Source organism: Lutra lutra, chromosome 4, assembly GCF_902655055.1.
Source record: "Lutra lutra chromosome 4, mLutLut1.2, whole genome shotgun sequence".
Lineage (NCBI taxonomy): Eukaryota > Metazoa > Chordata > Mammalia > Carnivora > Mustelidae > Lutra > Lutra lutra.
In genome coordinates, this window is record NC_062281.1 from 188,968,913 (window position 1) to 188,983,867 (window position 14,955).

The 14,955-nt window shown below is 59.6% G+C and overlaps 1 protein-coding gene across 4 annotated transcripts in view; it reads right to left on the minus strand.

The window, feature by feature from the left end:
* TNFRSF1B (TNF receptor superfamily member 1B) overlaps positions 1-13,026 on the minus strand; it is a 33,946-nt gene extending 20,920 nt beyond the window's left edge. For all 4 annotated transcript variants that reach the window (XM_047726544.1, XM_047726543.1, XM_047726542.1 and 1 more), the window contains exon 1: positions 12,854-13,026. In XM_047726544.1, the coding sequence (XP_047582500.1) occupies positions 12,854-12,931 (78 nt within the window). In that variant the 5' untranslated portion in view covers positions 12,932-13,026. The remainder of the gene's footprint in view (positions 1-12,853) is intronic.
* Between the last annotated feature and the right edge of the window lie 1,929 nt (positions 13,027-14,955).

Here is a 14,955-nt window from a genome sequence, read left to right on the forward strand (position 1 = left end):
AAGTGGGTGCTGCGAGGGGCTGGCAGGCCCCCACCTCCGCCCCTCACTCCCTCCCCCAGGGTGAGGGCAGCCTGTGCAGGAGGCCTCGGGGAGGAGAGGAACCCGAGACACAGAACCTGGCATCACGGGAGGAGAGCTAGAGCATCTGGGTGCACGTGCTGGTCCTGGGTGACTTGTGGGTGTCACTTACCGCCTCTGAGCCTCAACACTGTCACCTGTAAAATGGTGACACATGGCCTTGCCCTGCTTCCTCCAGGGGCTGTTGTAGGAACAAAGGCATGGTCTGAACATGGGTCCATCACCTGCTGCCCAGCTCCCAGGGGAACCCCCCCGGCGGTGCTCTCAGGGTCTGCAAAGGCTGTGAGCTGTAGACCCCTGTCAGACGGAATGTTCGAACCGGGCCCTTCTGCTTGGCTTCAGCTAAACATGGACAAGGCGAGGACAAGGTGGGCAGCAAGTTGCCGGGGGCCCATGAGAAGTAGGATGGCTCATGTGGGCCTTGGGAAGGAGGTGGTTCCCTCCCACCTTGAGGTCAAGTGTGGGGAGACTGACCTGTGACCACTGGAGTTACAGGGCCGCCCATGGGCTAACCCCAGGCCTACTCCTCGAGGAGCTCCAGTCAGGAGACCGCAGAAGACTGGCTGCCATGACAGTGGGGTGGAGGCCTCGTTGGGGTGGGGGTGGGGGGGTATCCCACAGGCCAGAGGCGAGCTTCCTGGGGTAGTTGCCTCAGGTGGTCTCAAAGGGGCTTCGCTCCAGGGGAACACCTGCAGGGGTGACGAGACCCCAAGATGAAGAGCCTGGGTGAGTGGCCAAAACCCAGGGACACTGTGTCCAGGACAAGGGACAGTAATATGGCGGTGGGTTCCCGAAAGCAAGTGAGCCTCGGAGGCCTGCTGGGGCCAAAGCTATAGCCAGAGAGTCAACCTGAGGAGTCAGAAGTTCCTCTTCCTGCCCGTGTCCCCCTCCCCTCCTGACCTCCTCCCTCCCCACTCACTCCCTCCTGGAGGAGCCGCAGGGAGTTCAAGGTGGACACCGCACCGGGACCATAGGCCGGCAGAGGCGGGGCGGCCTCGAGAGCCTGACTCTGGAGTCTGAGTCAGCGCACTCCGGGGGAATTGGGCAACCCTGCCCCAGCTACTTCCTGTCTTTCCTGCTCCTGGAGCACAGCCCTAGCCCTGTATGTGCCCCAAGGTGGCGGCCCTCCGTCCCTCCTCCTATTTATAAATAGACAGTGAGAGAGAGGAAGGCAAAGCAGGGCAGGCCCAGGGAAGGAGAAGCGGCTGCCACCAGGCAGGGTCCTCCCAGAGCACTCTGCACCGAGCCTCCTGCTCTTCCCGCCACCGTGAGCACAACATCTTTGAGGACTTGGAGGCTTTGGAATTTTCTGGAGACCCTCCCCCTGCCAGCTTAGATGCCTGTATTGTTGGGAAGGGGTCACAGCCCCGGCCCCCCTGGGAGCACTCCTGCGTGTGGGGAGAGGGCCAGAAGGGGAGAAGATGGGCAGGGGACCCAGGGAGAGGCTTCGGGCTGTGGGGAGTGGCACGTGCTTCTCACACCTACCCTTTGCACAGAGCTGGAAAGACAGGGAGACCGTGCAGACCCAGGAGAGATGCCTACTGTCTACACACAGCACCGCGCTCTGCACACATTCTCTCCTTTGTTCCTGCACCAGCACAAGGAGGTCACTATTACCCCATTTTAGGGATGAAGCTATCCCTAAAGAGACAGAAGCTCGTCACAGCCACGTCTGCTTCCCCGTGGCCTTGGACAGTTTTATACCCCGTGGCCTTGTCTCACTCCTCCATCTTATAGAAGAGGGGCCCCGAGAGGGACAGTGACCCCTCTGAGAACACTCAGCGAGCAAGGAGGGAAGATACAGTGACTCTCCCAGAAGGGTCTTTGGGGTCCCAGGTGCAGAGGCTGCAGCAGCGCAGAGGGACCCCTCCACGGGTGGAAACCATCTTCAAGCAATAGAGAAACCCCATCATTTGCATGGCAGCCCCCTGGGGCCCTGTGATACTGTGGGAGGTGGGGGTGGCAGAGCTGTCTACGGCTCCATAGTGGGGGGTTTGCGGGAGACCCAGGGACTGTGGGGGGTGGTGGGGAGGGACAGCCACATGAGGCCAGGCCAAGCCTGCAGCATTGCTGGGGCAGCAGAGGCTCGTCTGCTGTCTGCCGTCATGGAGAGAGGGACCACATCACAGGCGGCGGCCCGGGGTGACACTTCCCACTCTATGTCTCCTGCCTGTGATGTCGCTTCCGAAGTGAGCCCGGGGCAGACAGGAAGCCTGGGCTGGTATCCGGCTAGGGGACCAGGCTTTGTGCGGAGCACCAGGGCTCGAATCTAGCAGGGTGTGGTCCCCACCCCCAAGCACCCCGCAGCAGAGGACGCCCCTTCCCATCCCCGCAGCCCCACACACACCACGGCATGCCTCCCCCACCCCCCCGCCCCCGTCCACATACCTGGCTCCTGCCTCCCCTGCCAGCTACAGCTCACTCCCTCTGGGTCCCCAGGCCTGTCAGATGGACCCCACGCCACCTTCCTATAGCCAAGCCGGCCCATTGAAAACCATCGGCTCCATTGCCCTGGGCCCAAGCTCAATGCCCCCAGCTTGGGACCTGGGCATCCCCGCCATGGCCTCCCAGACAGGGCGGCATCTGGTTCTTCCCCGCTCTTCCCATGCCTTCCCTTCACTCCTGCCGTTTCCTCGCCCAAACATCCGGACCCCCCCACCCCCTTCCCCACACCCCTGGCTAACTCCCCACTTCTTTCAAGAGTCCTCTCCAGGAGCGCCTGGGTGGCTCAGTGGGTTGGGCCTCTGCCTTCGGCTCAGGTCATGATCTCATGGTCTCAGGGTCCTGAGATCAAGCCCCGCATCAGGCTCTCTGCTCAGCGGGGAGCCTGCTCCCCCCCCCCTCTGCCTGCCTCTGTGCCTATTTGTTTTTTTGTTTTTTGTTTTTTTTTTTAAATTTTATTTATTTATTTGACAGAGAGAGAGATATCACAAGTAGGCGGAGAGGCAGGCAGAGAGAGAGGAAGAAGCAGGCTCCCCGCTGAGCAGAGAGCCCGACGTGGGGCTCGATCCCAGGACCCTGGGATCATGACCCGAGCTGAAGGCAGAGGCTTTAACCCACTGAGCCACCCAGGCGCCCCAGTCTCTGTGCCTATTTGTGATCGCTCTCTCTCTGTCAAATAAATAAAAAAAAAAAAAAAAAAAAGAGTCCTCTCCACTGTCAACCGAGGGAAACCTTCCCCAAACTCCCAGATGGGGCTGGAGGTCCCTCCTGAAGGCCCCAGGCATAAGCTGGGAAGATCTCTATAGTGCCTGTCTAGACCATTGTTTGGTTCATTGTCCATTCTGCAGTGTCTCCCCCTCCAAGACAGGCTCCAAGCCCCTCTCTACGCACAGTAGTAGGAGCTGCAAGCCAGACACCCGGGTTTTAGTCCCAGCTCTGCCATTCTGCAGCCTCGGATCTGTTGTCTACAAAATGGGGACAAACACAGTCTCCACCACATAGGGCCGTTATGATTCAACGGCAGTAAGAGCCAAGTGTTACTTGCTGGGTTTTTATTACTCATTGCTCCAGGCCCAGGGCATAGGACACAGTAGGTGCCTAATAGATGCTGAACTGTTTAACAGAAGCAAAAGTCTTCGTTTCCAGTTAGTTGAAATGAGTTGGAGTCAGCATGAGAACGTGGCAGGAAATGGCTCACAGAGAGAGAGGGAGAGGTGTGTCCCTAGTCGGGGGAGACCAACTTTCAGATAAGGTCCCTCAGAGCCACGGCGACCACCGTTACATCCGGGTGGTGGTTTCCTCTGGAGCCCGACCACCTGGGGTGGAATCTTGGCTCTGCCTCCAGTGAGCTGCGAGCCTGGGCACAGGACTGAACCTCTGTGCCTCAGCTGCCTCGCCTATAAAATGGGGGTAGTGGTGGTCCCTCTCCCCATGGGGCTGTGAGGACTCAGGGCTCAGGGCAGGCAGGAGACCCTTGCCTGGCTCCGTGAAGCACGCCCCCCACCCCCGGATGTCAGCCCCAGCCCTTGGTTCACTGCACTCCCCCAGCCCCAGTGGGAAGCGGCAGAGACACTTTTTTCCCCACCTTGCCGAGGGGGAAAAGGGAAACTCAGAGAGGAGCTCAGGGTCCCCCAGGACCCTGGCAACAGAGTGAGGACCCCCCCCAGAAGTCCTGCCCCGCTGCCAGCTGGGGGCATATCGCATCTCACACCACACCTGGGATGAGTGGGCCAGCCTGCCCAGTCTCAGAGCACCCCAGCAGGAGCCCAGGCGACCAAGGCCAGGGTCACCCTGTGGCTCCCAGTGACAGCTCCAGGAATGCATGAGACTGACCATGACCAGAATCGCCGGGCTCTGGCTGGGTCAGGGCTGAAGGCAGACATGCCTTGTGTTTCAGGATGGAATGGAGAGAGACAACTCCTCTCCCTCCTGAGTATCTCTGTCCCACACTAGGTCTTGGGTCTAGTCCAAAGGCTCCTTTCCCTACCTGAAGCCTTCAATCCTTGCTTCCTATTCTGGTGGGACTCTGGCTTCAACTATTATACAGTCTCCACCTCACCCGGCCTGCCCACCAAGGCCAGAGTGATCTTCTGACTACACTCTCTGCTCTAGTCACTCCCTTGCTCTAAAACTATCAGTAGCTCCCCATTGCCTCAACCCCTGATAGGAGGTGAGCACGGTGCCAAAATAGGAACTCTGGAGTGAAGCTGCCCGGCTTTGAATTCAGACTTGCCCCTTATTAGCATGAGAGTATTTTCGTTTAAGAAATGAGGTCAATAAATGTCAATCTTTTCAGACAGTGTACACTTCGGGGGGCTACTGTGAGGAGTGAGTGAAATAAGACAAGTAAAGTGCTGGGCGCCCAGGTGGCTCAGTCGGTGAAGCATCTGCCTTTGGCTCAGGTCATGATCTCAAGGTCTTGGGATCAAGCCCCACATCAGGCTCCCCAAGCAGGGAGCCCGCGTCTCCCTCTGCTTGCCGCTCCCTCTGCCTCATGCTCTTTCAAATAAATGAATAAAATCTTAAAAAAAGAGAGACATGTAAGGTGTTTAGTAAACATTTCCCAAATCACAGGTGCTCCCACTTTACATTTTTTACTACTCGCATTAAGGGGCCCAAACAGCTGACAGCCTCATGGGCCATCCCTTCTCCTCATGAGGCTTTCGCTCCCGCAGCACTAGTCCAGCTACTGTCCCCTCCATGCCTCCCTCCACACCATCCCCCATCCGGTGCCCACTCATCCCCATCCTGCCCACCCTTGGGGCTCAGCTTTTAGAGGCATCCCTGTGGGGTCACCACAGAAGGAGGACCCGGAAGAGGACAGGATGTGTGGGCGGAGCCAGGAAAGTGACGAGAAAAGATGAGGGCAGTGACCAAAGGGCCAGGCCTTGAAGACGGTGAAGCCATCTGGGGTGCAGGGGGGCAATGGCTGGGAGGACAGGGAGGGAGTCGTGCTGTGAGGGGAGGGAGGGGGCTCCGGACGCCCGGGAACGCCGGACAGGAAGGGGCAGGAGGAGAAGCAGCAGGTAACAAGCTTGCCAGGAATAAGCCCCACCCGGAGTCTCTGCGAGTGGCAGACAGAAGGCCCTGATGGGTCAGCAGGAGGAAGGACAGCTGGGGGCCCAGGATGCGGGGTGGGGGGAAGGAGGGGGCAGATCCTGTGAACTAAAGTAAAGTGCTGGGAGCCCCTCCCAGGAGAGTCACTGTCAAGTCCAGACCGGGGCCTTCTGAGTGGGGGCCACATGGGGGCCAGACCTGCACGCCACGCCCACCCCTGCACCACCTCCCCCAGCCTAACACTTGGGGCCAAAAGACACAGAGGCAGGGGTGTGCGAGGTCCTTGCTGTTCTCAATTCCCAGCCTGGGCAGCTGAGGCTCAGTGAGAAGGAACCTGGCCAAGCCTTCCAGAGCAGGAGGCCGAGGCAGGACCAGACCCCCAGCTCCCAGCCTCACGCTCCAGTCCCTCTGCAGCCTCTGGCATCTGTCCTGATGGGTGTTTGACAGGGCCTCCCATGGACACCCCAGAAGATACCAGCACACAGCCTGCCTGTCCCCAAATCCCTCCCCACTCCGCTCCCCCCACCCCCGGCCAGGCCCACTCAGTTCCCTAGGTCCGTGGCCACGACCGCCGTACCCACTCAAGGCCAAGCTCAGAGTGAAACAGAGGGTAGGCCACTGTCTGGACAGCAACAAACAAACAAAAGCCCCTGGGGATTTCTACGCTGTCTCTGGCCCCTTGAGGTCCCGGTGCTCCAAAGATAGACCCAGCCTGTGCCCCCTGAAGTCAGTGCACACTCCACGCTGCCCATCTCGCCCACGCGTGCCCACCCGGCGTCTGCTACCAAAGTGGGGAGGGCGGCGGCCCCCCGGGGCCTGGGAGGTAGGTCCCGCAGGCTCCCTCCGTGCCCACATGCCTCACGCGTTGTGTAAGAGCGGGCCGATGGGCCTTCCTGTTCTAGAAAGCGAACCAACCGTCTAGTGATCATAAACCTGCCCAGAGGACACCAGAGACATGGCCTTCCCCCTCTGCAAAGATGACGCAGAGGCTCAGAGGGGCAGGACGGTGTCACGCAGTATGAAGGCAAGACCACGGCGGCAGCCTGGGGCCTCTTGCGCAGCTGCCCCCCAGCCCCGCTCCCCCAGCACTGCTCACATTTGGAGCAGAAGGAAACCTGCTCTTCGGAACCCCAGTCGGTAAACAGACACTTCCTCCGACTGGGTGCGCAACCCGAGAACCCCAAACCACAGTGACGTCACTGCCCCCATCCCGTGACCTCACAACACGCCATGGTGGAAAATGACCGCAGGCCCCACAGGGGTGAGGTTCGGCGTCCTGGCCCCGCAGTCGACAGCCCAGCAGAGGGGGACAGGTGCCCACAGCCCTGGGCTGTGAAGGGGCTGGCAGGACTCAGAACCAGCGGGGAGGGCCTATGCCCACGTCAGGGGACAAAGGGGTTCTTTGAGGAAACCGTCCGTCCCCACCCAGGCTTCCTTGAACCTGTGGGTTCGCAGACAGCAGGCGCCGCAGTGGATGCCCACAGCACTGCCTCACCCACAGTCTGGGGCCCCAACAGAGCTGGCTGCTGAACTTTACCAAGGGGCAGGGAGGCAGGAAACCCGCGAATCCTGTTCTGCCTGAAGGTTCCGAGCTGACGGGCAGCCCAGAATTCTTGACGCCCGCCGGGCCTGAGCCGAGGAAAGATTCCAGGCACAGCAAGCGGGATTGAGGTCAGCAGGAAGACGGTCTGGGAAGCCAAGATATGAACAGTGGGGAGTGCTGGGCTCTCCTTCCTGGGAAAACTTCTGGAACCCCTCCCGCCTCGGTCTGCAGCCTTTGGCAACCCTGTGCAAAGCTGGCGCCTCCCCAGCATTCCAAAGACCCCGTTGGGATCAGGGGTGCGAGGTTTGATGGATGGGGATGCTGAGCCCCAGAGAACCTAAGTAACCCGAGCGAGGTCACACAGCAAGCCGGGGAGCTCTGCTCTCCGGACACCCAGGCCAGCGCTCCCTCCTCAGGGCCTTGCTGTCTCAGCAGTCCCTTGGGGGCTGGAGAACGGACGGCATGGCCTCGGGGGATCCTCCCTTCCAGATCACAGAGGTTAGAAATGGAAGAGGTCTTAGAGATAGCCTGAAAGGCCCATCTTGCAGACAGGAAAGCTGAGGCCAGGACAACCCCTTCATGGCCAGGACATCCCCTTCACAGCCAGACCATTAGATACCTCTGTACTGCACCAAATGTGACCCTAGCTCACCCTCAAGGGACACAGAGCACCTGTAACTCATGGACAGAGTAGGGTTGAGATTCCCTGACCCACCCCCCGCCCCGGGCATGGCCACATGCTACGGTCAAGGCCAGGCAGTTGGACAAGTGCTGTGAGAGGCCCAGCAAGGAGCACTGGGGTAGGAAAGACAGCCAGGAAAAGACAGGCAGACTGAGCTGCGCTCAGGGACACTGGGCAGAAGCTCTGGGCAGCTGGAGGTCTATCCCCCACACCCTGGGGCCCCACGGCTCAGACACTCCATGGTGGTCCCTGCCGCAGCCAGAGCACCGCCCCTCTACCCAGAGTCAGGTCAGGCCCCGCACAACCAAAGATGCTCGGGAGCCACTCGGGAGCCCTGTGGCCCGTGGATCACTTTCAGCCCTGACCGCCAGCTACGGAGGTGGGGGTTGTTCCCCGATTTACAGAGGGGAAGACAGAGACTCCTAGAGACAGAATGACACGGCCTGTAAACAGCAGAGTAAGGATCTGAGCTGAGGTCTGCCTGGTTCTGAGGCCTGGGCCCTTCCCCTAGGTCATCAATACTGCTTCCCCCTGGCCCGTCAGTGCATCCGGAACTGGGAGAGGCAACATCTCTACTCTGTTCCCGTTCCCCTGGTGGCACCCCCTCTCCTCCCTAACCCCCAGCTTCCCTCCCTGCCTGCTTCTGGGCAGGTCACATGCCTACCGGGGCCCTGAGTCATTGCCAGTGGGTGGCCCCATCACAGGCTCGGGTGGGGAAGTACAGGAGTGGAGGGAGCACTTTAGGGAGAGCACCCCTAGGCTCAGAGGACCCAAGCACAACATGAACAGGAGCCCAGAGAAACATCCCAGCCAGAGGATGACACACTGGACCCCAGCCCTGCCACCCCTGGCTTTTCACTCTTCTGTCTTATTCATAAAACAGGGCCATAATAAAGGTCAAAGGAATGTTGTTGCTCATTTATTCAATATTTTTTTAGCACCTACTACATGCCAGGCCCTGTTCTAAGCCAGGGCAATATCTTCCCCAAGGGCCATTTAGCAATACCTGGTGAGGTTTTTAATTGTCACACAACGGAAAGGGGGTTACTACCGGCATCAAGGGGGTACAGGCCAGGGATGCTACTTAACACCCTACAAGACATGGGACGGCCTCACGACAACTACGTGGCCCAATGTCAGGAGCACTAGAAACCCTCTTCTAGGCTGCGAGTCTCCAGCAGCGAGCAGGTGCCTGCCCTTACTGAGCTCACATTCCAGGAGGAAGGCACAAGGAGAGCGAAAGAAACAGAACAGGTTGATGGGTGTTATATAAGAAAACAAAGCAGGTCAGGCAAGGGAGAACTTTTTTAGGCAGGGTGGTCAGAGAAGGGCTGAGAAGAATTCATCTGAGCAGAAAGAAGTAGAGTGAATGAGACTAGGGATCTCAAAAGGAGAAACTTCCAGGATGAAGGGCAAGGCAAGTGCAAAGGCCCTGCGGTAGTTATTGGTGTGTGGCATGCTCAAGGACCACAGAAGCAGCCAGCGTGGCGTAAAACTGAGAACTGGTGTTCAATGTAACACACACATACACACAAACACACAAACATACATGTACCATGGTTGGCATCAAAATTCCCCACCCAACACACAACCTTCCTGGCTATTCCTCCAGGAAGCACTAGATGGTCAGGACCATAAAATATCTCCCAGCCCTGGGGAGGAATGGCACTCCAGGAGCCCCTGGCTCAGGCTCCAGGATGGCAGTGAGGGTCACCACCTGACAAAAAATGCCAGGCAGGTTCTCAGCCATCCATGCTGCAATGTCTTTCATACCCACTCGGCTCTGTAAGGAGAGCAAGGCCGGAAATACTCTCAATGCCCACAGACAGGAAAATGGAGGCTCCCCAACTTGGCCCAGGTCACGAGGTCACGAGGGCAGGTAGGGGCAGAGCCCAGGTCCGTGACCATTGGTGATGCGGCTGTTGGAGGGCTGGCACCGAGTCACGGGCATCTGGATGTTCCCAGAGCCCAGCACTAGTGGGGCCTTGGAGTAGGTGTGGGGCAATGAATGAAGGGCACGCGTTGGGAGTGCCTGGCCGGCTTGCCCACTGCCCTCTGATGGAGCCCCCCCGCCCCAGGCCATGCTCTCACTCAGCACCCAGGTCCCCCTCTGGGATGTCAGGCAGGGGCCAAAGGAACATCCTGGGACCGCAGGCACACTGCTCACCCATCTCCACACCAGAGGCCACCATCCCCAGGCCAGCCTGGGAGCCCCAACCTCTCTCTTCAACTCAAGCTGGCCCCAGGCCCCCAGGGTAATGAAGAGGCAAGCGGTGAGCCCTCAGCCTCAAGACTTGCACTGGGAGGTGGGCCCAACCCCATCCCCGCCCACGAGCAGCCAGACAGACAGCTGGGGACCCTGCCCACCGCCATCAGAGGGCACCAAGGGCTCACTCACAGTGCCCGCTCTCCTGCCCTTTATTTGCCGAATGAATGAGTGAAAGACTGGACGGAGGGCCGATGCATTCCACGCCGGCCAGCAAATGTGGCTTTTAAAGGAGCCAAAAGCCTAATGGCAGTGAGTCAGCCACCCCCGCAGCCAGGTCGGGTCTACTGGGGGCTCCTTCAGCAACGCCACTGAGTCACAGCCCACATTCCTGAGTCCACAATGAGGGCGCGGGACCTGACGGGTGCAGGGGGGGCATCCAGACACGGGGAGGGTACAGCAGCAGCTCTGCAATCAGGCAGACCTGCATGCAAATCGCCACAGCCCTGACCCACCTCCAGCTCCGCAATCCTAGGAAATGTCACCGCCTCTCTGGGGCTCAGCGTCCACATCTCCAAATGCAAACAGCCACCAGGCCCTTTCAGGAGTTGCTGTGAGGAAGCTCTTAGTGAGGTTCTGTACGGGAGGCCTCAGACAGTGCCTGGCACTCCGTTCCGAAAAAGGAGCTCCTGCGGTCCTAATAAGGAAGAGGACCCCACAGGCCCCGCACTCCAGAAAATTCCCATCGGTGGAGGTAGATAAGACACAACTAGATTAAAAAGCAGAACAGAGGGCGCCTGGGTGGCTCAGTGGGTTAAGCCGCTGCCTTCGGCTCAGGTCATGATCTCAGGGTCCTGGGATCGAGTCCCGCATCGGGCTCTCTGCTCAGCAGGGAGCCTGCTTCCTCCTCTCTCTCTCTGCCTGCCTCTCTGTCTACTTGTGATCTCTCTCTGTCAAATAAATAAATAAATAAATCTTTAAAAAAAAAAGCAGAACAGAGTCTGTCCTTGGGAGGAACAAAGAGCCAAAGATCCAGGCCAACTGGGAGAATGAGGAAAGGCTTTCCTGGAGGGGGGAGGCATGTGGGAAAGGCCCTGAAGGAGAGGGCAAAGGGAGTACCATGAAAAGGGGACAGACAGCTCAGGGACCACATCTCACTGGCTGTGGGGTACGGATGCAGAAAGAATCCAGACCCTTGGCTCACTCCAACCTGGGATACTGCGAGGAAGTGCTGCCTCTGCCAATGGGGGCCATAGGAGGCTTCTCAGGCAGGGAGAGAGAAGTGAGACCACCAAGAAAGACCAGTGGGAGAGGCGGCAGGGGCCAGGAGACCAGCCCCAGAGGCTATGGAGATAGTGCCGGGGGGAGGGAACCTGTTGGTCAGGAGGGCTGGGAAGTGAGAGACATGGAGGACCCCTCACACTACTCCAGGACTCGGGCCTGGTGCCCCAAAGAGAAGCCCTTCCCGAGGGGCTCCCGTGACCCCAGGTTCACCAGCGCAGGACAACACCCCTTGAGGCCTGAGTCTATGACTTGATCCTGCGCTCGGGCTCTCAGATCCGGGACTCTCTCCTGACCCTCCTCTGTTTTCAGGACAACCTCTGGGGCAGACCCCCAGGGCACATATGGGCACCCACTGCTGCTGAGTCAATTCTGTTCTGACAGCCTCCGGCCCCTACCCTCAAGAACTGGACTCGAAAGTAGCCGCTAGCCGCAGCCAGTGAATCACTTCACGTTACCACATGAGCCAATGCCACCTGCCACCCTCGTCCCAGGCAAGAAAGTCACCTGAGTCGGCACACTGCACGTCCATCAGGGTAAGATCATGAGGAGGGATCATGTGGAGGGAGAAATGTCCCCCTTTAAAGGAAGAGTGCCCCCATGCCCCCATGCCCTTCCATGAAATACAAGTTCTCTGAGCCTCTGTTTGCCTCCTCTGTGAAATGGGGTTACTCTATCTTACCAGACTATGGAGATAGCCAAAGAAGGCAAAGGATGAGCCATCCCATTGCAGACTCTACCTTGCTACTGGACGCAGGTACTGACCTTCCTCTCTGGGGCCTCTGTTTTCTTCATGTTCCTGGAGTCCCTAAAGGACCCCGTCTGACTTTAATAACCAGCCCAGAAGTCCCCCCTCACCTCCTGTGCACCCAGAGCTCAGCCCAGGAAAAGGTGAAGACACTGTCTCCTCCCCATCACCCAGAGCCCACAAAGAACTGGCTCTGAAATGGTCGCCGGACACCCCAGGTCGGTCCTGGGGAGGGGGTCTGTGCAAAGAGCTCAGGAAACAGCCGGCGGTCCTCTCGTGCTCTTATTAGGCGCTTACTGCACACCTGGCCCTGTTCTCTCAGGCGCGCAACCCTGGTATTTCTAAGAAAGAGGAAAACCATAGCCCAGAGGAGGAGGAAGTCTGAAGAGGGTGCCCGCGTCCGCAGTGGGGACAGCGCCCCAGTACGGAACCCCCTCCCCCCGCCGCGGGAGGCAGGCAGGGGTGTCCGAGCTGGGGTCCAGGCTGTAGCGGGGATCAGCTCAGGGCCGGCCGGCCTGCCAGCCCCCAAACACCCGGGCCTGCGCGGGCGGAGGCGCCAGGCTGCGCCGCGGGTGCCAAAGTTCGGGTGGCCCGAGTGCACGTGTGCCACACCGGCCTCGGGGACCGGAGGGAGAGGACGCCCAGCAGGGGTCCAGGCGCGCTGGCGGCGTCCATCTGGCCGGCGGAGGGCGGCGCCCGGGTGGCCCCGAGCCCCGGCACGGCGCCCCGGCGCCCCGGCGGGAGCGCCGCGAGGGCGCCCCGGGACTGGGGTGTGCGCGCCAGCCGGGGGCCGTAAGGGCCGCGCGAGTCACCCACCTGGACAGGCACAGCGTGCCCCGCGCCCCAGAGCTGCAGTCCGACGGCCAGCGCGGCCCAGACGGCGGCGGGGGCCATGGTGCGGGCGGCGGCGGCCGAGCGCGGGCGAGTCCGGCTGTCCTGGACGGTCGCGCCCTCGCGCCTCCTCTCCGCGCTCCGCAGCCTCCCGCGCCTGGGACGGAAACCGAAACCCCGGGCGCCGGCGGCTGGAGGGAGGCAGGTGGCGGGGCGGGGCGGGGCGGGGCCTGCGATGGGCGGGGCGGGGCGGGGCCTCTCAGCCACGCCTCCTCCCACGCCCCGTCGGCCGCGTGCGGCCCCTCACCCCCAGCCGGGCTCTCCTCCTCCCACCGCGGGGCCCAGCCCGAAGCCCCGCTCCACCGACCGACCCATCTGCGGATCTGTCCCGCCAGCGCCAGCCACTCCCAGCCTCGGGCACCCTCAGCCTCCTCGGACCCCTCCCTTGCGAGTCCCCCTTCCAGCAGGCTTGTTGCTGCCTCTCAAACCCGGCGTGCGTCCCCATCCCCAACCCCTCCCACCTCCCGCGGGCTCCCCACTCCTGTGCGGGTGAGGCACTAACTTGGAAAAACATCTCACTGAGGTGACACTAGCTCTGGGGGGGCCACGGTGTTTACATAATTCAGTCATTTAGACTAGAGCCACCTGAGTGAGTCTCTCCATTAACCTCATAGGGTTACATTTTCTGAAAATTAAAAGCTATCTACTACATACAGTATATATGACATATGTGTGTATGCTTGCAAAATATATCTGTGACTTAATAAACTGTATATTGTATTAGCTGCTGTTACTATCATTCATCGGCTCATTTATCCTTAAACATTTTTTTTTAAGTAGGCTCCTTGCGCAGTGTGGGCTCCAACTTACAATCCTGAGAACAAGAGTCCCGCACTCCACCGGATGGAACAGCCAGTCCCCCTCTATCGTTAAACATTCTTCAAGCCCCTCTGAGAGTGAGTCAGACGCTGCCCTGCCTTCTTTCTTAAGTCCCTGGTCCAGGTGGCAGAGAAGTAAACAGAGCCTGGGGCAGAAAGCCATCCGGGAATGGAGGGGGCTCAGAGCGGGGCTGGCCCAGGCCAAGGGCCATGAGGGCTGGTTGGCGTCCCTGGGGCTCACCTCATGACTGAGCCCCTACTCTAGCTGCCATCTTTACTTTCTCTCTTTGAGTGGGAACTCTACTGCCAAGGCCAGCCCTGTGGGGCCACAGGGTCTTCCCCCAGCCCTGGAAGTCCTCGCCTGCAGCACATAGGGCATTTCTGAGGAGTGAGGTGGGCAGGGCAGTAGAAGACTATTCTGTTCCCCTATTCCCTAACAGCAGGCTGCCCAAGAGGTTCAGGGACCTCGCCTCTGGGCCACAAACGCCATGATGGAGACAGCCGGGATGGAGCTTCTAGGCGCTGAATGAAAAACTGAGAAGTGACTTGTGGGGTGGAAAATCCCACCTCCTAACCAGGAGTCTGGGAAATTACCTGGTTCCCAAACATTTCTGAGTGATAGGCCATGCTGAGGTTGTGGCTAGCACAGCCCACAAACCGAGCTCCGCATAGAGTCAGTCTCTAAAGCTAGCAACGAGATTTCTTCTTTATGGCCATTACGAGCCTCACCTGGGAATGCTGAGGACTCCCTGATCCGTAAGACAGAGATGTAGACTGGGAGTGCGGTGTCACCTGGTGGAAGCAGGGGCAAATGGTTCTCTGTGGATGATCTACACACCTCATACCCAGTGGGTCCCACGGACTCATCCCCTCCGATGGCTCCCCATCCCAGTGAACGGCACCTTCACGCCCAAATGTAGGGATCCTCTTGGGAGCCCCTCGGGAGCCTACCTCCATCAGCTGGACCAAGGGGCAGGTAACAGCCAAGTCGAGAGGAAAGCAAACCCTCTGCGGAGTGATTCTCTAAAGGGTATTTGGGGGCGTCTGGGTGGCTCAAGTTGGTTAAGCGCCGACTCTTGACTCCAGCTCAGGTCATGATCTCAGGGTCATGAGTTCGAGCCCCACGTCAAGCCCCGTGTTGGGCTCTGAGCTCGGTGTGGAGCCTGCTTGAGATCCCCTCTCCCTCTGCCCTTCTCCAACCTCCCCAAC